At 45.6% G+C, this 22,440-nt stretch overlaps 1 protein-coding gene across 1 annotated transcript; it reads right to left on the bottom strand.

The window, feature by feature from the left end:
* Positions 1–3,297: 3,297 nt before the first annotated feature.
* Positions 3,298–4,715, bottom strand: LOC133918710 (uncharacterized). Its single transcript, XM_062362727.1, has 2 exons — positions 4,276–4,715; positions 3,298–4,184 (listed from the first exon to the last, which is right to left on the bottom strand). Exons 1-2 carry the CDS (start codon positions 4,306–4,308, stop codon positions 3,390–3,392), a joined length of 828 nt encoding a protein of 275 aa, XP_062218711.1. The 5' UTR covers positions 4,309–4,715; the 3' UTR covers positions 3,298–3,389.
* Positions 4,716–22,440: the final 17,725 nt, after the last annotated feature.

Genomic DNA, 22,440 nt, shown 5'->3' with positions numbered 1-22,440 from the left:
ATCACATACATTTTTACATAGACGAAACATATAATTGTTTGTGGTAGTGATTAAAATCCATCTGTAATAATCCGTTCTGAGGTAGTGAGTAATCTTTAACATGAATTTGATTGTCTATTTCAAAAACATGGGTGTGTGCATCTGGACATCTCGCCTTGTAGGTATAGAAGCCGAAAATTATATTTCTTTTATTAAAAAATGAGGCCTACAAAATTAAAGGTGGGATGTTTTACTTTATCGTGAGATTTCCTAGTCTTTTTGTATTTTATTTGCATGTCTAATCTAAGAATCACCGTGGAGCTTATAGAGAAACTTTCAATTAGTAAATATATGATATGATGGTAGTAGTGATTTAGAAATGTACGAGTCTTTTTAGCGATAAAACTTGTATGTGTGTCGAAGGGACTCATTCGTAGGTGTATGAATGTGGTGCCTTGTGTGTCAGCTTGCAATCAAGAAATAAAAATAGTTACTAACACTACCGGAGACAGCTTCTTTGCCGAGTGCCTCAGGCACTCGGCAAAGGACGATATACACTCGGCAAAGGCTTTGCCGAGTGCTACACTCGGCAAAGGGCGCTCGGTAAACAGTTTGTCGGTAAAGACCTCTTTGCCGAGTGCACTTTATCGGGCACTCGGCAAAGGCTTTGCCGAGTGCTAATCTGACACTCGGCAAAGGTCTCCGCTTTGCCGAGCGCCAGTGAATCAAACACTCGGCAAAGGTGGCATCTTTGCCGAGTGCCACCGGGAGGACACTCGGCAAACAGGCCATCTTTGCCGAGTGCCTGGACCGTGGCTCTCGGCAAATCTGTGATGTTTGCCGACTGCAATGGCCTTTGCACTCGGCAAAGCATGTTGTCACTTTGCCGAGTGTTATGGCCATTGCACTCGGCAAAGTGACTGAAAACAGCCTTTTTTATTTATTTTTTACATCCCATCTAAACAAACAGATATATATATAACAAACATCACCAACATCACATATATATCATCAACAGCACATATATATCACCAACACCACATATATATCACAAACGTCACATGTCTCACAATATATCACAAATAAGTTCACAAGTAATCCAAGTGCTCCATCATCTACAACCATAATTGCAAATAGAAGTACCATTAACAACCACAAGTATCATCACCAAGATGGTCAATGAAACTGATTTGGTGAAGGATTCGCTGAAGCATGAGGATCGTTCGATGCCGCCGATTGATTCTGCACAAAGGAGAAGAGATTGCATGTGTGAGACAAGATAAATATATACCATACATGAATAAAACTTTCATACTCCACTAGGTTTGACCGTAAGCATGAACATACAAACTAAAACATTTATACTCACAGGAGTAGAATAGTGAGGAGGTGGAGGTGGAGCGAATAGCGAAGGTGGCGGAGCTACACCCGTAGCGGCGCCAATACTTTGCATGTACTGAAGAATCTCCACCATCCTCCGCTGCTCGGCCTCCCGCTCGGCCTCCACCCTCTCCATCGTCGCCTGCATTTGCTCCCGTATCCTCCTCTCTTGTTCCAGCTGGGCCTACAATATATTCACCCTAATGTTACAATAATGCAAAGGAAAGGTATGAAAAAACCAATGAACGACGAATAAACCAGGAATAACCTCGAGTGCCTCCACCCGGTGGTGTGAAGTGTCCTTCCGAGGTCGTATGGCCGGGCTCGTGCTCGTGCTGCTTGCTCGAATCTGGGAGAGACTGGGAGTAGCGGCCGAGTCGATTGCGCCGTCGCCAATCCAGTATCGCCCATGCTTCTTGCCTCCTCCCACCCTCATGACGACTTCTCCATCAAGGTCCTCGGTGCTCGGATCGTACTCTGGCCCATGGACCTCCCTTGCCATCGATGTGTACTCACTAAGGCGGTTGTGGACGGTCGCATTGCTGTACGCCTCGGGCCCGTCCTCCGGGTTGTAGTCGACGTCGGACGTCGCCTTGCCCTTGTGGGCCATAGCAAATGCCTTGAAGATGGAGCAAGGCTGGCCACCATGTGACGCCGACTGCGAGAAAAATAGCAAGATGATTAGAAATCATGCAGAATTGAGCGTTAGAATAAATAAATGAATTCGCGTACCCATGTTTGTGCGTATCCGCTGAGGTTGCGGCTGCCTTGATGGTGTGCTACACCTGGCATCATCAAACGCCGCTCCCGGCACAAGTTGTGCGTCTCCTCCCACTCGCGTGAGCACCACTTGTCCACCATCTGTTCCCAGCACTGGGGATGCGTGGCGCACCAATAAGGAATCATCTACAGGCCATCAAGTACATGACATATCAGAAGATGAAATTAAGCCTACTTAATCTCAAAAGGAATCAGTATTAATATTCTGTATTTACCTGCAGGTACTGGTCCCGGGTCAGCGTCATGGTTCTTGCGTCCCTTTTGGTGACCTTCATTCCAACGACGGTACCGTGGTAAGTTACGACGGCCTGGATGCGCGCCTCGTAATGCATGTCCACGACGAGTTTTTTTGCAGCATTTGGTAGCCACCGCATCCGCCCTGGCCTCATGTCCGTCCTGGCATCTAAAGAAATCCTGCATACAAACACGATGTATCCATTCATTATTTCAAGAATGTCCAATAAATACGATGTATTGAGCAATGTAGTGCGAGGAAGACTTACCCACAGCTCTTGCTTCACCCGCTCCGCCTTGTTGAATACCCTGCGGGCCCGATCTGCAGCATCGGGGGCGGCGGCGTAGTGGTCAAACGAGTAGGCCGGCCCCGTCACTCCGGCGTACTCAACCAGGCCAGGGAAGTGCTCCTTGCACAGAAGACCGAGGATGCCATTGACTTGGCGTGTGTGAGCACCTCCACTCGCCACAATCGTCCAGTTCCTGCCCAAGTGATTAACAATCGTCCAATTTCTATTTTGATATTCAACATATCATATAAAGTAGTGATAACATCTAAAGTTACTTACTTTTCCCCCTCGGGTCGAATCAGCGGGCGTCTCTCACGAGGTATCGGTCGCTGAGGGAGGCTCGCGGGACCTCGCAAGTAGACGCTCGACGAACTAGAGGAAGCGGAACCCCCTGCTGTCGCCTCCTCCTCGTCGTCCTCCTGCGCGTCCTCCTGCGCCTCCTCGGCGTCCTCCTGGGGCACCTGCTCCTCCTCCTCCTCCTCACGCGACGGGGCGGCAGGCGACGACTCCCTCCTGCGGCTGCTCCTCCTCCTACTCTCCCCCGGTGCAGCGGTCATTGTCCTTCGGTACAAGGACGTTAGCTTCCTCATCCCACCGCCCACCATCTTTGTTCAATCACCTGCAATTAAAAAGAGTAAACCAATAAGCACAGATAAACAAGAAGTACTTAGAAAGAGATGCAAAATAAACAAAACGTAATTACAAAATAACATAGTATTACATGTATTAGAAATAATCTTCATGATCGGGATTAGCTGGATCATAAGTCTCATCATCACTATCAATCATGTCGAAATAATCAACACTATCCGAATGAGCAATGTTGCCATTGTCATTGTCTAAATGTAATCGCTCAAGCATTTGTAAGTCCTTCACATTTTGCACCTCATCTCCAACGTCCTCTTCAATAACCGTTTCATTGTCTACTTCCATTCCGATCGCTTCGGTTAAGTCTATCTCAAACCTCCCTTCTAGTCCCTCTTCTTGAAAGAACTCTCCGTCATATGTGTTTGGGTCTAAGTTGTAATCTTCATCGTTTGGGACAGGCACTTTACCGTGTGGCGATACCCTGTGCACAATATCCCAACCCTTAAGATGCCTTATGGTTTGACACGCATATGGGAGATAATAAACTTGCGTGGCCTGTTGGGCCACAATATAGACATCGTCTCCTGGTAAGACGGAATCCTGTCGAATTTCGACTAGCCCAAGATTACAATATGTCCGTCTCGTTACTTCAGGATCAAACCAATGGCATTTAAATATGACGGGATTAAAAGGTTTGGAACCATGAAACTTGAGTTCGTATATTTCTTCAATTCTTCCATAATACTCGACCTCATCAACGCCGGGCGTAAAAACTCCGGAACTTGTGGTTCTTCGATTGGGCCGACTCTGCTCGTAGCTTGTTGTGCGAAAGCGATATCCATTCACGTCATAACCAGAAAATGACCTGACCCTATAGGCAAAGCCATCGGCAACCTGTCTCAACTCGGCACACATAGACGCATCCCTCTGGCCCTGCAAGCTCAAGCAGGATACATCGTTATATTATTCGCACGTACGAGTAACTTGGAATGTCAAACTAAGTACGAGCTAAATTGGACGGTACCTTCCGTTTGAACCAAGAAATGAAATCGGGCATTCCATTTCCCGCACCCTGTCTAAGAAGGGTATCTACCTGCTGCGGGGTAGGATCCCTTGATTGACGCCAGAATTCATGAAGAAATTCCCTGTACCAACGAGAAACAAGGGGGTTGGATGCAGAATAGTGACGGCGTATTTAACAAGTTCGTTGAGAACTTACTGCATGTACGGCGCCACTTCGTCAAGGTTGGTCAACACGTATAGCATGATATGGCGCCACTCTTCATGATTCAAGGTCTTGGGGGTCGATGCACTTGCGCTTCCGAGTTGGCCTCGGAAAAGGCTGAGGTTCGATTCATTTTCGCCAGCATTGTAACGAGGGGGTGGATTATGCACGCTAGGGAGGTTGTCACCATAGTATGTTGTTGTGAAGTTCGCCACCTCCTCCAGAATGTATGCCTCTGCAATGGAAGCCTCGATTTTGCATTTATTTCTACATTTCTTTCGAAGAACCTTTAGACGTCTCTCGATTGGATAGCACCAACGGCCCTGCACGGGCCCCCTCATTCGTGCCTCGTACGGGAGGTGCAAAATCAAATGCTGCATCGGATTGAAGAAGCCGGGTGGAAAGATCTTCTCCAACTTACAGAGCAACACAGGTGCCATTCTTTCCAAGTCAGCAATCACGGTCCGAGATAACTCCTTGGCACAAAGCTGGCGAAAGAAATAGCTCAACTCTGCCAGCACTAGCCAGACTTGCTCAGGGACATAGCCTCGAACCATCGCCGGAAGAAGCCGCTCAATCCATATGTGGTAGTCATGACTCTTCATCCCTAAGACTCGCATAGTAGATAAGTTCACTCCCCTCCTCAGATTAGCTGCATACCCATCAGGGAACATTAACGTCTGGATCCATTCTAGTACTTCCCTCCTTTGGGGCTTGCTCAAGACAAAATCGGCCTTAGGCCTTCTCCATGTCTTGCCGCGACTAGGAGGCTTCATATGTTGGTTTGGTCTATCGCATATCGTTGCCAGATCCACTCTAGCCTTAACGTTGTCCTTTGACTTGTCAGGAATGTCCATGATTGTTGCCCAAAGTGCCTCGGCAACATTCTTTTCAGTGTGCATTACATCAATGTTGTGTGGAAGGAGAAGGTCATCAAAATAGGGGAGCCGAGTCAAGCCCGACTTATGAGTCCACATATGTTGCTCACCATATCCCACAAAACCACCTTCTGGATTGACCTCGAGACCATCTATCTGTTCATGAACCGTGGCACCAGTCATTATCGGTGGTGCAGGGTCTGTCACTACGACACCTTTCGTAAAGTTCTTGATGTCTCGTCTGAATGCATGGTCAAGAGGGAGGAATTGCCGATGTTTGTCGAACGATGAATACTTGCCACCCTTCTGCAACCAAATGAACCTCAGACCTTCCTTGCATACTGGGCATGGGAACTTCCCGTGAACACACCAGGCGCAGAATATCCCATACGCCAGGAAGTCATGCAGGGAGTAGTGGTACCAAACATGCATTTTGAAGTTTTTCTTTGTAGCTCGGTCGTATGTCCATACCCCTTCCTCCCAAGCACGGACCAATTCATCAATCACAGGCTCCATGAACACACCCATATTATTCCCCGGGTGTCCAGGAATTATCAACGACAAGAATACGTTCTGTCGTTGAAAGCATATGCCGGGGGGGAGATTGAGGGGGATAACGAACACGGGCCAACATGTGTATGGGGCAGCCATCATTCCATAAGGATTGAACCCATCTGTTGCCAGCGCAACACGTACATTACGAGCCTCTTTAGCTTTCTCATGATGAATGCCATCAAAGTGGGTCCATGCTTCACCATCGGATGCATGTACCATCCTGTCAGGATTGTATCGTTTGCCATTTTTGTGTCATGTCATCTGTTTCGCGGATTCCTCGGTCATGTATAGCCGTTGGATCCTCGGTATGAACGGAAGGTGCCGTAGGATTGTCACGGGAATGTCAAGCTGCCTCTTCTGGCCATCACCAGAATCTACCTCCAGGAACCTAGATGATTTACACTTTGGACAGTACTTTGCTTCCACGTATTCTTTCCTAAATAGGACGCACCCCTTCGGGCAAGCATGTATCTGCTCATACGGCATCTTAAGTGCACGAAGGAGTTTCTGTGACTCGTGCATGCTCTTTGGCAGAAGGTGACCCTCCGGAAGCAGGCTGCCAATAACTGTCAACATACCATCGAAGGCGTCTCGACTCAGGCTATACTGGGACTTTAACGCCATTATGCGTCCAATGGCATCCAGTTGAGAAACCTTTGTCTGGCCGTGAAGGGGTTTCTGTGCCGCGGCAAACATGTCGTAGAACGCCTTTGCGGTTGCCTCTGGCTCCTCCTCCGTACGTCCTTCAGCGAACTGTGCCTCGTGATAGTCATTTAACATGTTTGCTACCCCGGCATCAGCATCATAATCCTCGACGCGTGGTCTCACCACCTCCTCTCTCATACGATCGGCTTCACCATGGTAGGCCCACCGGGTATAGTCTGCCGTAAATCCATTCTTCCAAAGATGTTCCCCCATGACCTTCTTCGTTTGTCTTTTCCTGTTTGCACATTTGCTGCAGGGACAGCAAATTTTACTCGCTCCTTTAGCAGCCACGCCAAATGCCCGTTCCAAGAAAGCATCGGTCTTGTCGATCCATTCATTGGTGACCTGACCCTGACTTGCGCGGCCCGTGTACATCCACTCACGGTCCTCCATCCTCTAACATATATAGCGGCGAGTAATATAAACATCAATTGCATCTACATGACGTTCCTACTATCTAATAGGTGAGGATAGGTCCTAATCCCACGCGAGGATCCGTAGATGAGGTTAGTTTCCATGCTCTACTCCTATTCGAGACAGAATTTCGGCAGCACCTCCCCGCTGTTCTCCAAATACACGTCCTGCTAGGGAGAGTGTGTATCCGGAGAACAACATGGAGATGATGCCGAAACTCTGTCTCGGATCGGAGCAGACCATGGAAACTAACCCCACCTACGCATCCGCGGGCTGTCCAAAAAACGTGGACAATTCGAAACAGATACGGTTTTAGATATGGAAATATCTGCATATTTCCAACCGTATCTCTTTCGAACGGGAGACGCCTAACTGGGTTACGTGATCTACGACCATGATACGGAAAGAGGGGTTATACCTAGGGTGGCGGTGGAGTCAGGCTAGCGGGGCTGTGGCGGGTCGGTGCAGTGGCGAGGCGACGCGGTGCAGGCAGACCCGCAGCGGCAAGGAAGGCGATCGGGGTCGCCGAGGTACTCCGGCGCCGCTCCGACTGGCTCTTCTCTGCAAAAAAAGAAACATAAAACTGTCAATACAAAATTTCGGCAGCACCTCCCCTGCACGGTGAGGTTTCCAAAACCTGCAAGAAAACCAACGGCACGATGGCCGACATGCACATATATATGAACGGCACGATGTCCGACATGCACAAGATTATATCCAACCACATATATATAACAATGTCACAACCACTCCTACGACTACTTAGACTACCACCACTACTACTACCGTAACTACTAGTAATACTACGACGACGACGACGGTATGGCATACCTAGTGGGCGTCGTAGGGCGGCGGTGGTGAAGGGGCCAGGGCGCCGGTGGACAAGGCGACGGCTGGGGAAGCGTCGGGGACGTGGCAACGGCGGCCGGGGCGCCTCCTCCTCCTCCTCCTTCTTCTTCCTCCTTCCTCCTTCTTCCTCCTCCTCCTTCTCTTTCACCTTCTTACTCCTCTCCTCCTCCTCCTCTCTTTCTCCTCCTCCTCCGGCGGCGCGGCGCTGGGGGCGGCGCGGGCGCGGGAGTGGGCGGCGGCGGCGCTGGCGCGGGCACCGCGGGCGCGGGCGGCGCTGGCGCGGGGGCGGCTGGCGCGGGCACGGGCGGCGGCGGCGCTGGCGCTGGCGGGTGCGTGTGTGCGTGTGTGCGGTGTGTGTGGGCCGGGGGTTAAATCCCCCCTTTGCCGAGTGCCCCCGATCTGGCACTCGTCAAAGAGGGGTTTTTTTAAAAAAAAATTAAAATTCTTTGCCGAGTGCCCCCGATCTGGCCCTCGGTAAAGAGGGGTTCTTTTAAAAAAAAATTAAAATTCTTTGCCGAGTGCCAGACGTCCTGGCACTCGGCAAAGAGGCTCATTTCCCGAGTGTCATTTTTTGACACTCGGCAAACCCTAATTTTTTTTTCACTTTTGACCTCCAAACTTTTTCTACAGTCCTCATACAATACCTGGTACTCCATGTTCCAATATGGCACATTTCTCGGACTTTTTCTATATTTCTTTAATTTATTTCAATTAATTGAATTTTCTTGGATAATTCAAATTATAACTGCTAGTCATTCGAATAATGAAAAAAAAATAATGGAAAAATGATATTCATGTTATTTAGTATAATGTGAGGCCGTATCCAGGAACAGACCACAAATTTCGAACATCTTGTTCACGAAACATGACCACAAACTTGCGGTCGAGTTGTTTTTAAATTGTATAAAAAGCAAACGAAGTCCGAAAATCATGAAACTTGTCAAGATGTCATGATATCATATGTGGAGGCTGTGATAAAAATTTGAGAAGGTTTTGCGCAAGTTGTCACGTACGATGCTTGTAATCTGTTGCAAACCGAAGAAGTTTACCTAGGTTTCTTCAGAGATTCTTCGGTTTGCAACAGATTGCAAGTATCGTACGTGACAACTTGCGCAAAACCTTCTCAAATTTTTATCACAGCCTCCACATATGATATCATGACATCTTGACAAGTTTCATGATTTTCGGACTTCGTTTGCTTTTTATACAATTTAAAAACAACTCGACCGCAAGTTCGTGGTTATGTTTCGTGAACAAGATGTTCGAAATTTGTGGTCTGTTCCTGGATACGGCCTCACATTATACTAAATAACATGAATATCATTTTTCCATTCATTTTTTTTCATTATTCGAATGACTAGTAGTTATAATTTGAATTATCCAAGAAAATTCAATTAATTGAAATAAATTAAAGAAATATAGAAAAAGTCCGAGAAATGTGCCATATTGGAACATGGAGTACCAGGTATTGTATGAGGACTGCAGAAAAAGTTTGGAGGTCAAAAGTGAAAAAACAATTAGGGTTTGCTGAGTGTCAAAAAATAACACTCGGGAATGGAGCCTCTTTGCCGAGTGCCACGTGTTTGCCGAGTTCTTATTTTTTGGCACTCGGCAAATAGCCTCCACGAACTTGGAGCAGAAAAAGTTTGGAGGTCAAAAGTGAAAAAAAAATTAAGGTTTGCCGAGTGTCAAAAAATGACACTCGGGAAAGGAGCCTCTTTGCCGAGTGCCAGATGTTTGCCGAGTTCTTTCTCTCTGGCACTCGGCAAATAGCCTCCACGAAATTGGTCAAAAGTGAAAAAAATAGGGTTTACCGAGTGTCCAAAAATGACACTCGGGAAAGGAGCCTCTTTGCCGAGTGCCAGATGTTTACCGAGTTCTTTCTCTCTGGCACTCGGCAAATAGCCTCTTTGCCGAGTTCTTTCTCTGTGGCACTCGGCAAATAGCCTCTTTGCCGAGTGCCAGATGTTTGCCGAGTTCTTTCTCTCTGGCACTCGGCAAATAGCCTCTTTGCTGAGTGCCCGATAAAAAGCACGCGGTAAAGTCTGGGACACTCGGCAAAGAAGCCGTCTCCGGTAGTGTAAACTACCTTTGAGATTCACGCTGAAATACCCTCTGCCACTATTTCACCAACAAAGCTCTGGCACGAAGCTCGAAGCTATTTGAACGGTATTTAAATATTACAACGGTCTCTGTACAAGTGGAAATCTGCATTACTTGAGCTATATGAGTTACTAACTCGGGTTTTTTTAACTTATGGTTTAGGAAACAGGTATCTAACACACATGTTTTAATGTTACCATTTATAATTATAATTATATAAATATTTTTCATAGAAAATTCACTCATACTATTTTCATGTATAAAAACCTAACAATTTTTTAGAATTAGTGGTCAAAGTTTTTGAGGTTTTACTGCACATATTCGAAAAGATATATTTTATAGAACGGAGAGAGTGTATATCTGTATAGTAATTATGAGTTCATGCCCTACTTCGAACACCAAACCTTTTTGGAAATTCTGGTGCAACTGTACAATCTCCTACAGAATCATTAAACAGCACATGCATTTACGTTGCAGCGTTCTAACCTAATTAGGAGTTGATCTGGCTTGTGATTCACGTTGTCATTCCGCAAGCAAGATCAGAGATGACCATTATTCTGTTTTACTCTACCTATATAACTAGGCAGCTAATTCAATTTTAACTAGCTAAGTGTTCATACATCACAATAAAAATATAAATATTAGATACGGTAACATGAATTATAAACTCAAGATATAGAGATGTAGATGCGTCATGGGAGCGTCGCCGATTAAATACGTCGATTGCGATGCCGTAGTTTGATTTTAGATGACATCTGTAAAAAGGAGGAGGAGATTATTCATTAATTTTCCTTCTAAGTTATTTATTTATTTTTATTAGTAAAACACGTCTCATATATATCTGTGACGAGAAGGGGAGACTTGAGATGAAAGTGAATGAAAAAAGCAGGTAAATTATTCAAATTTTATGAATTTTTATTAGATAAGAGAAGAGTAAAAAAATATATGATGTGAGAATCAACTTATATTTTATATAGCAGAAATTTGTAACCCAACAAATATAGCTACAAATGGACAAAGTTCACGAGCACGCCGATCAGTAACGAGATAATATTCTCGACCGACGCTTTTCGGGGGCCGGATAACACAAAAGAGAAAGCATATATCCACGCACAACAACAATAATTCATCCGATCATCAAGATTCAACGCGATATTGTCGAGTAGGAAAATAAAGAGAACGTACGTAGTATCAGCAGGTAAATCAGAAGAGAGCAGCAGCTTCAATCATTCCAATTGAGCAAAGTCCGCGACATTGAGCTGGCAATTAGTAACTAGCATCTAAAATCACAATCATTCGAATAGTTAATAATTGCCGCGTCGGACGTACGATCGAGTTCGCCCAACTGGAATCTATCCGCTGCATCTACGGATCAGATAAAACTAGGTATATATGATCGCGGGGTTCTGGAACAGCTCCGGCCGGCTCCATCGAGTCTCGGGGCCCTCGTAACTTTGCCGTGCTCCTTACATGAGAGGAGTGAGTGAATGAAACGGATCCATTTCCAAGTTGCAATATGTAAGATGTTACAAATTTACTTAACTTCGAATCCTTCTTTTTTTTTTCTTTGCAAGCACACGGCTACAAACAATAAAACTGAAAATACTCACATGTGTGAAAATCGTGAAAACTTGTCTTTTGGGGACATTTTTTCCCGAATACTATATTCACGTCATTACTTTCTAAATCGATCACTACCTAACGACCCTGCTAGACTGGTAGAGCTGGACAAATTTTATCTACTCGCTCACGCTTTTGACTTTTTTTGGAGGGGTCCATACATGGGATAATATAATTACTTTCTCGTATCGTCTATCATTCTCTTTGTCCCATTACCCTTCTATAGTTTAGATCATCTTCAGCAGCTATCTTAAATTTTTATTCTTAAAAATACTATTACATCATCCCTTATCACTATTACAATATTTCTTATTTTTTCATCTCCAGCAGCTACCTAATTTCCTACCTTCTACTTCTCTTTTTCTCTCTCCGGTTCCGCTGTCAGCCTCTGTAAACAGTATTGCTACAGTACTATATAATCCGATAGTGTTTTCCTACTCCGGACCCACTGTCAGACTCTGTGAACAGCGCTGCTACAGTAGTGCTATAATCTTGCGGACGATACAGTAACTCCGCAGGTTTACAGGTTCTATTCCCTCCCCGTAACACTGTAGCAGTACTGTAGTACTCGGCGCCGATTCTCCCATAAAACACTGTAGCACCCGAATCTGCAAATTTGAAGTCTCTGCTGGAATTAGCCTTAACCGGTTGTCCTATTATCCCCTCTGGTAACCATGTAGATTTTTCATTTTCTGTTGAGACTTGAGAAGGAGGCTACCGTATCGTGAGACCAATTGCTTTTACGATGGCTGAAGGTTACAGTAACCCGTAAAACACTCACTACTACAAAACGATACTGTACAGACGGATGGAAAAGCCTTTTCACAGGCGTTTGGCGCACCCGCCTGTCCACAGGCGCAAAAGTGACCGCCTGTGGAAATACAGGCGGGGTCCATATTAGCTGCCGCCTGTGATATAAAGATTTGCACAGGCGGTTCCGTAGGAGAACCGCTTGTGGTACGTATTTATTTCAAAAAAAAGAATATATTTTATTCCATCCAGATTTCACACAGTTTCAATAACAATATGAATAATATCACATATTTCAACATTTAACACAAGTACAGCAATATTTACAAAACAGTATTTACAACATCACAAGCCTATATAGCTAAGAGTTACTGTCCCACACACAAAGTCTCGGATGGCTAGCTAATTCGCCTCCGCGATCAAAGAATCTACCGTTCTTGTGGATGACTTCGTGTATAATAAACCGGCACATGTCACGTTGGACGTTTTGGATTTCTTTATCGGTGAGAGCTTGGTTCGCACATCGAATCATCCTTGCCTGGTTTGAAAACACACTAAAAGAGTTAAAATACTACTAACAATGGAAACATAACCAAATAAGAATGTGCAGGCGCAATGATGACTTACGTCCTCAGGGTTCGTTGTGTACCTCCCGTTTATCCTAAGAAATTCGCAAACATAGGATCCACAAAGAACGGTATTAAAACCTTGCTTGTGGCACTTAAAAAAAACGCAACGTATTCGTTAGTTCAATAAAACTATTCGTCATTAATAGTGGAATACAAGAATTAGAAGTTGTGTTAGTCCCGAAAAATGTGTACGGACTGTCATCGCATCCGGTCTGTCCGTATCGTGTATCCCACCTTTCATTACGTACCACTTGTAGGCCCTATTCGAATACCAACAAGTAATTATCAATTCATAAATAATGTATAAGAATTTTATGTATGGGAGACTTCCTTTACCTCTGTATAATATCAATGAAATCTTGGTAGGATTTTTGTTAGAAATCGGCAGAGTCAAGGACCACGAGTCTGCTCGACTTCGGCATCAGCATTATACAAATATAGTGATCGCTACATGAATACTTCTGTTAGATTCTTGATCGATCAACTAAGTTGAACACTTATGTTAGATTCATAACGTATCACACTTACTTAAAGTTGTAGGGAGCGAAGATGCAGTCCTTATCCTGCATTTCAAGCATAGCCCTTCCTACGTAGGTTGACATTTCGAGCCTTTTTGTTTTGGTTGCTTCTTTTATGACCTGTGCTTTATCCTTTTTACTCTTCCCCTTAATCCTAGGGTTATCAGTCCTTATGTTCACGATCATGTTTAGCTGGGAAATTCGTTGCGGATCAAGGAATCCGACAGGCCTCTTTAACTTATCTGCATCGTTAAATTACATCATACAGAACAAATTAATAGTCATTAGCTTCTATAACATATATTGGTACACTTATGAAGATAGAGGTAGATTGTTGGCACTTACAGGCACCAGACACTTATGAGATTGATGTCAAGTTTGTCGAGGCGGAACACAGCGTGCATGTCCTTGAAATCCAACATGAGGTAGTTGTCTCTGCTTAGATAAACGTTAGCGGGGACAAAAGCAGTGATTATGGAGAGGCCCGCGCGACATGCCCTCATGTACCATTCGTGGAATTTCCTCATCTCCCACGGACCTTCCTGGAGTTGAAATAATGGCAGAAATGGCTTGCCATGCTCATATTTTTCGGGAACATCCAGTGTAGGCACGAAATCTATCTGTGCCGTACTTAATGCTTTGACGATCTCTTTCGTGAGATTGCCCTTCGCTGGAGATTCCTGTGCGGATGATGCCTTTGGTTTTGACGAGGACAGAAGCCACCTCTTGATCAGATCAGGTAGCTCAATCTTCTCATACGGGGTAATCATTGTAGGAACTCTCCGATGCTCAGGTGATGGATGTGCAGGAGGCAGAGACGCCGGAGTCAGAGACGCTGGAGGCGGAGGTGCCTGAGTTGTAGACGGTGAAGCACGATGCGAAGTTGCCTGCGGCGGAGATACCGGGCGCGGGGGCGAAGGTGCCTGAGGCGGAGTGGGTTGGCACGGGGGCTGAGGTGCCTGAGGCGGAGTGGGTTGGCTCTGGGGCTGAGGTGCCTGAGGCGGAGTGGGTTGGCTCTGCGGCAGCGGTGCCTGAGACAGAGATGCAGGGCCCTGGGACAGGCGGGACGCTGGCGATTGTGACTTCAGACAGCTTACTATGATATCCCGTCTGGGCCACAAAATGAAGTTTCCAACAGCCTCATCGAGAATCTCAATACCCTCAGGTGCGCTGATTTCGAGCTTGTACTTCCTGAAAATCGGCTACACCGAGTCCACTTGTACCTTGGTGTAACCGGCTGGAATATCTTGACTGTGAAACACACGGCCTGGAATGGCCTGGCCAGTGGCAGCCTCGATAGTGAAGTCTCCCTTGCTGATCGGAACATGAAGAATGCAAGGGGTAGCCTCTTTGATTTCATCCACAGGATATCTCTGGCTATCGAAATGTGTGGACCCGACGCTGCTAAGAAATCCTGGGCTGGTTGGTTGCTCTATCAGCATTAATGCCGCCCTTTCCTTCTCCTTTTCATTCCACATCTTCATGAATTCGACCTTAACCTATTCTTGTATCTGTTCCTTTAGGGTCTTCTTATATCTAGTTCGTGTCTTGTACTGGCCCGCATCGTTTGGGAACCCATGCTTCTAGCCCACTTTTGATCCGATGCCTCGATTGCGACCCGGGTGTTCCTTGTTCCCCAGGGCTTTGGTAAGCAGGTCATTCTCCCTCTCAGCCTCTATAGACCCTTCGCTAGCAAGCCCTTGGATGGTCTGGGTCACCTCCATGGTCTCGGGGCTATTGAAGGCTAAGTCCCCAGACTCAGTTCGTTGTGATCGAGCATAGACCCAGTTCCTGCTTCGCTCGTCACAATTTTCTAAAGAGTTGGGTTTCCCAACCCGGGCAGCCTCTTCCTCTTGCCTCCTCCACTCAGGAATTTTGGGGGCGTACCCAGAAGTACCCAGGTGATGGTGGTGCTTATTCTTCTTCGCAAGTTGCTTGAACGATTCACCCAGTTTGATGGCATCAGGTGTGGTCTTCTGCCTAACAAACTCTGCCCATTGCTCTGGTGTAATTTTTCCGTATTTATTAAAGGGTACCAGATTCTTCTTCACGAATTCCTTGTTGAGCTCACTCTTCCAACCCCGGAGGCTTTTTCTCATAGTTTTCAATGCATTCTGTTTGACTGCTTCCTCTGTTCCCGAGGGGAATCGGATGGTTCTCTGCAATGTTGCCCATAGAAAATCCTTCGTCTCATCCGACACCAATCGCCAATCAGTTACAGTGATTGGGACGTACTCCTTGACAAGGAATCCGCAACCGTTGCGGAATTTGGCGCAGGCCTCACGAGGTGCAATAGGCTCCCCTTCAACTCCGACCTGTGTTATTGTATAAATGTCGGACGGCAACTTGTTCCTGCTACGCTCGCCCCTTCTTCGTTTCAGCGTCGGCCCAGAGGGACCCGCAGTTTCGGGCACAGATGTAGCGGTGGGTTGTGGCGCAGAATGTTGTGGCGTAGATGATCGACGTGAAGATCTTGGCACCCTCACCCTCTAGAGAGAAAATAAATGAGAGTTGACATCAACAGAAGATATTCCTCCATTTAACAAGTATGAAATGCATTGACTCAACTAAATACCTCTTCAGCGGGATCGTACTCGTTGTCACTTTCCCGATGGTGGATCTCCCGCTCGCACGGAACAGGGCTCGGGCTGTGATACGAGCCCGAGCTTTTGTTGCTATCGGAGGAGGACGGTTGGTGTGGGCTTGGATCCCTATCCGACCTCTGTGCTGGGGAGGCCTCTATTGCGAGCGTCCTCTGTGCCGGGGAGACCTCTATTGCAACATCCGACATCCTGGTTGCTTCTGGTTTCTTCGGGGTTACTGTCCTCTTCTGCCCCATAGTACTGAATCGACCGCTGGATTATTGTTGTCTAGAAAAAGCTAACAAGTATGCTAGTATGAAAAAAGGGGAATTTAGTAGTAGTGTAAAATGCAAAATGGAGTATCATAGAACACAAGAAAAGCATAGAAATTAGAGAGCAGAGAATGACAATATTGGATTATTCGAACGCCGCAATGTCAAAGTCTAGAAACCTGAAGTAAAGAATGAGGGTCTTCCTTCTGGTGATCACCATTGTGGTAGATTAAGCTTTTGAACAAGGATTTGCTCTATAACACGGGAAAGGAAGCTTCTACGTGAAGTTTGCGAGACGGGTGGTGCCATTTATAGAAAAGATTGGCTACAATAGCACTTTATGCACTTAACTTTTGGCTATTTTACATGGGCAACAACTAGCCTGGGAAATGGGCTACCGAACTTAATTTGTTCTCTCTCTGTTGATCCCTACTAGGGACTATATGTTAGGGACAAACGAAAGGCTAAAAATATTAATGCAAGATCTTGTTCAATTTAAGTATTTGAAATATTTTTTCATTGAACCAGAATGTGCTAGTATAAGATCATAACAATCAGTTTTATACAGAAAACAAATATGACTTAATAAACCATACAAAGTACTACAATAGGAAACACATTGGACTGTCTTGACTTGTTATCAATCACAAATATCTACTATTCTAGAGTTGAAGGACTGAAAGCATGACTAACCAGCCATTCAAATCCACTGCTACTGGTTTCATTATCTTCTGAAAGTTCTATATAGCTAAATAAACCAATCCTCAATCCATCTAGAGAGTTAGGGCTTTTTAACCAACAAAAGAAGGCCCGGATGGATCTCAACTCCAGTCCAGCGATCCACAACAACAACGAGGAGAGAGGAAGAGAGGTGGATTTGCAGTGCATTTCACACTCTAAAAGACAAAGTAAGCGTTGGCAAAATAAACTGGCACGTGGCGCAACACATGCTTGCATTTCTGAATTAGAAGTATAGAAGGAAGAGGGAAAATTACAATATTCATTCATTTGTATGTTGTTTTCATTTTTGAATTAAAGTATACAAGGTAGAGGAAATAAGTTTAACTCCGTGCTTTCCTCAACGTTTAAAGACATTATTATTCAAGACTAGGATAATAGTTGAAGTGCTGAACAATTCCACCGATCTTTTTATCACAGTAACTTAGCAACTGAACTTGCCTTCCCTAGCTCATGCATGGCTAGGGAGAACTATATATATACTAGGCGGATTAGTATCTAGCACAATACCCAACCATGAAACTGAAAACAAAAAACCACGCTTTGTTCTACCATCTTATCACTAGAATTAACAAACATCTAGAGGCAGATAAAGCACCATCAACTACTAAGCGAGCTAGCTAGTCATGCACAACTGAACATAGACAATGTGATCCAATGACATAGGACAAGATAGTGCATTTATGAAACCTTTTGCTCATTTGTAACAAGGACAAATAAGATGAGAAATCATTCAGTACAACAGTAACTATAGTGCATCAGAGCTTAGAAGTTAGCATTACACATAAGCTAGATGGTGAATATCAATAAAGTCTATCAGAATCAATTGTTCATATTCGATTTCTTTGCAGTGGGTTCACCTCACCAATACAAGGAACAAATCTGCAGTACACGGCACCACGACACGATGGCCGGTATCACAGAGAAGGGGGGAGCACGGCCGGCCGGAGAACCGACTACGACGGCTCGGCCGGGAGGGGGAAAAGGAGGTACTCACCAGCGGCGCTGCACCACGGCACGATGGCCGGCATCACAGAGAAGGGGGGGGGGGAACACACGGCCGGCCAGAGAACCGACTACGACGGCTCGGCCGGGAGGGGGACATGGAACTACTCACCGGCGGCGGCGGCTCCTCCTCGGCGTTGTGGACCTCGGCGGCGGAGGCTCCTCCTTGGCGCTGTCGTACTCGGCGGCAGCGGCGGCGGCGACGGCTCCTCCTCGGCGCAGTTGGCCCTCCACCGGCGGTGGCAGCAGTGGCTCCTCGTCGGCCCTGTCAACCTCGGTGGCTCCTCGGCGCGGTCACACTCGGCGGAAACAGAGAGCGCGGTAGGGGGACGGAAGGACAGCCTGACGGCGAGGTCGAAGTTTTCTGAAAGCACTAGGGTTTTCGGGGCCGCGCGCGGTTATATAAATAGGAACGATTTCCACAGGCGGTTGACTTAAGAAACCTCCTGTGGAAATCATTTTCACAGGCGGTTCCTTAGGTGAACCGCCTGTGGAAATGGATTTTCACAGGCGGTTCACCTAAGGAACCGCCTGTGGAAATATCCCATTTCCACAGGCGGTTCCTTAGGTGAACCGCCTGTGAAAATCCATTTCCACAGGCGGTTTCTTAAGTCAACTGCCTGTGGAAACCTGTTGAATGTTTTTTTTTGCTAGTTTGGAAAATACTATTCTATTACATATTAAAGTATCTTAAATGTTCTATTACGTACTAAAGCATCTTAAATAATCTATTACATATTGAAGTATCTTAAATGCATACAAGTCCATAATACAAATTAAAGCTTATCCTAATTGTATACAAATTTCAGGGTTCTATCACATTAGAAAAATAAGTCGCATAGCATTGCACTATTTGCCTTGAACTGTTTTCCCTACACCATCTAGACGCGTGTACGGCATCACAGATCTATCGAGGGTTGCTTCTAAAAGTTTGATCTTTTCTGGATCTCCAAAAGGCGGCACGTCATCAAACTGATTGTATTCTTCCGCATCCTCCACATTCTCGACTCCGACAATTCTTTGTTTTTCGGCAACAACTACGTGCTTCTTTTCATTTGCAGGGTCGATTATATAGAAAACTTGTGCGACGTGATCAGCGAGTACCCACGGGTCATCTTTGTGGCCTACAATGCTGAGGTCGACAATTGTGAAGCCGTAGTTGTCCACCGCCACGCCATTTGGGTGTTTGACCCATTTGCACCGAAAGACGGAAATCTACAGATTCACTCCATAGTCGAGTTTCCAGATTTCTTCTACGAACCCATAGTAGGTGACCTTTTCCCCTGTTGTGTCATAGGCTTCTGTTCGAACTCCGCTGTTTTGGGTCGTGCTCTTCTTGTCTTTTGCTTTGGTATAAAATGTGTACCCATTAATGTCATACGTTTGCCATGACGTAACTAAACTTGATGGGTCACAGGCCAACATTTTAACATTTTTTTATCTAGAGATTCACCGTCCGGAAGGTTTTGATTCTTGAACTATGTGGTGAAGCGATGCTTGTGCTCTTTCAAGATCCAATCATACGAGCGGCCTTGATTTTTTGTGTACAGCTCCTTTAGGTGTTGCTCGACGTACGGCGCCACTAACTGGATCTATTGCAATATGGTGAAATGTGCTTCTTCCACTGCTTTGTAATCATGATCGATGAATCTTTTCTTTCCTTTGGTCCCTCTCCCAGACAACCTCCCCTCATGTCGAGATACAGGTACACCAATGGGATTAGAATCTTTTATGTAATCGATGCAACACTCAACGACTTCCTCGGTACTGTAGCCCTCGATCATTGAACCCTCTGGGTGAGCACAATTCCGTACATAGCCCTTCAGAATGCCCATGTACCGCTCAAACGCATACATCTGATGTAAGAATACGAGGCCCAGCGCAATTATCTCATTCACGATATGAACCAAGAGGTGTACCATGATATCGAAAAAGGATGGAGGGAAGCACATCTCAAGTTGGCACAAAGTCTCTACCAACGAACTATGTAGAGCACCCAGTTTTTCAGCATCGATCACCTTCTGAGCAATTGCGTTGAAGAAGTGACACAACCGTGTGATGACCACCTTTATGTATCTCGGCTTGATACCCCTTATTGCAATAGGGAGCATCTGCGTCATCATCACATGACAATCGTGAGACTTTATGCCGATTAGCTTCAAATCTTTCATCGAGACTAGGTTCTTAATATTGGATGAGTAGTCAGTCGGGACTCTCATCCCACGTAAGCACTTGCACAGTGCCTTTTTCTCCTCAGGTGTCAGAGAGTAGCTAGCCGGTGGAAGATAATGTTTCCCATTTGGTCTGTCTTCAGGGTGTAGCTCTGGCCTAATTTCAAAATGCACCAAGTCCTTACGTGACTTGATTCCATCCTTTGTCTTGCCTGGTATGTCCAGTAAGAGGCCAATGATGCTATCACACACATTCTTCTCAACGTGCATCACATCGATGCTGTGACGGACGTCCAAGTCCTTCCAGTAGGGCAAATACTTAAAGAAAATTGGCATCTTCTTCCACAGCGTGCTGGTCGGCGTCTCACTTTTCTTCTTCTTTGTACCCTTCGGCGGCTTCCCAAAAACAACCTTGATGCTATTGACCATTTCAAACACTCGTGCCCCGCTGCGAGGTTTCGGGCCAGTATCTTCCTCAACCGTGTTGTCAAAATGTTTCTTCATATTGCGGTATCTGTGAGTTCTGAGTAAGAACCATCGGTGGCGTGTGTACACTACCTTCTGTGAGTACAGAAGGTACACAGATGTGGTTTCATCCAAGCACACTGCACATCCTTGCTTCCCTTTAACCTGTCCCGATAGGTTAAAAAGGGCGGGATAATCATTGATGGTAACAAAAATCATTGCTTTCAGCGTGAAGTACTGTCGTCGGAATTCATCCCATACCCGGACCCCCTCGTTCTATAGTTTCGCCATATCTCCCATCAATGGTTCCAGAAACACATCTATATCGTTGCCTGGTTGTTTTGGTCCTTCGATAAGAGTGGACAGCATAAGGTACTTCTGCTTCATGCATAGCCATGGAGGAAGGTTGTAGATGGTAAGGACCACTGGCCAAGTGCTATGTGAGGTGCTCATGTCACCGAAAGGATTCATTCCGTCCGTACTCAACGCGAACCTTACATTCCTTGGTTCTTCAGCGAACTCTAGATACATGGCATCGAACTTTCTCCATTGCCTAGCATCTGCGAGGTGTCGAAGCTTAGTTCCATCCTTCTTGCGCTTATCAAAATGCCAACACATCAGTTCAGAGTCCCTAGGGTTCGAGTACAGGCGCTGCAAGCGGGGTATCACTGGTAGGTACCACATCACCATCGCAAGACTTCTTCTCTTCTTCTCCGCGTTGGAAGAAGTGTCTTCTTCGTCACGACCAGCATTACTTTTCTTCTTCTTCGTGTTGGCGAAAGCAGCTTCGTCCTCGCAATCATCATTCATCTTGTACCGACTCGCATTGCACACTGGACATCTATCCAAGGCTTCGTACTCTTTACAGTAGAGGATACAATGGTTCGGACACGCGTGTATTTTTTGCACATCCAATGACAACGGGCAGATAAGCTTCTTCGCCAGATAAGTGGTGGTGGGCAAGGAGTTAGGCTTCGGAAGCATGTTTGCCAAGAGACTCAACAGATCCGAGAAACTCTTGTCGGACCATCCATTGCTGGCCTTCAACCTTAGAAGTTCAAGCACCGAATGCAACACCGTGAACTCCTTATCACAGCCCTTCGATTCCTCATACAAAAGTTCGTTCGATGCCTTTTTTAATGCCTCAAAATTATCTAAACCTCTTGTATCCCTTAAAACATGCGGTTCAGCGTGGCACAGCATTTCCTCCAGATCAAAGTCAGCATCATCATCCAGATCAACATCGGGTTCATCATCCATCATAAAATCATTCTTGGCTCCGACTGCTCCCTCATCATCACCATCTACTTGATCAGCAGCGATGTCCTGGTTTGATTTGCTTGTACGTTGTTCGCCGTGATTGGACCAACATTTGTAATTCTCAACAAAACCTCTCAAGATCAAGTGCGATTTGATTACACTTGATTTGTCCCACAATTTCTGGTTCTTGCAGTCAGAACATGGACAGTACATTTCCTTTGTCTTCTTAATTAAAGCGTCCTTCTCTGCGGCTTCAATAAAAACAGAGAGTCCTTTGATGTATATTTCTCCATGTCTTGGCGCATCATACATCCATGCTCTGTCCATCTTTAACTTCAACCACAAAATTAGATACATTAATTAATTAAATAATTTATTTGAAAATCAGAATTAAAAAGATTATTATAATTATAATATGTCTACGCAATTGAATCTACATTAACGTAAATT

This window comes from Phragmites australis, chromosome 5 (assembly GCF_958298935.1).
Source record: "Phragmites australis chromosome 5, lpPhrAust1.1, whole genome shotgun sequence".
Classification (NCBI taxonomy): domain Eukaryota; kingdom Viridiplantae; phylum Streptophyta; class Magnoliopsida; order Poales; family Poaceae; genus Phragmites; species Phragmites australis.
Note: the sequence above shows the minus strand (reverse complement) of the source record. Positions and strands in the feature narration are given on the sequence as shown.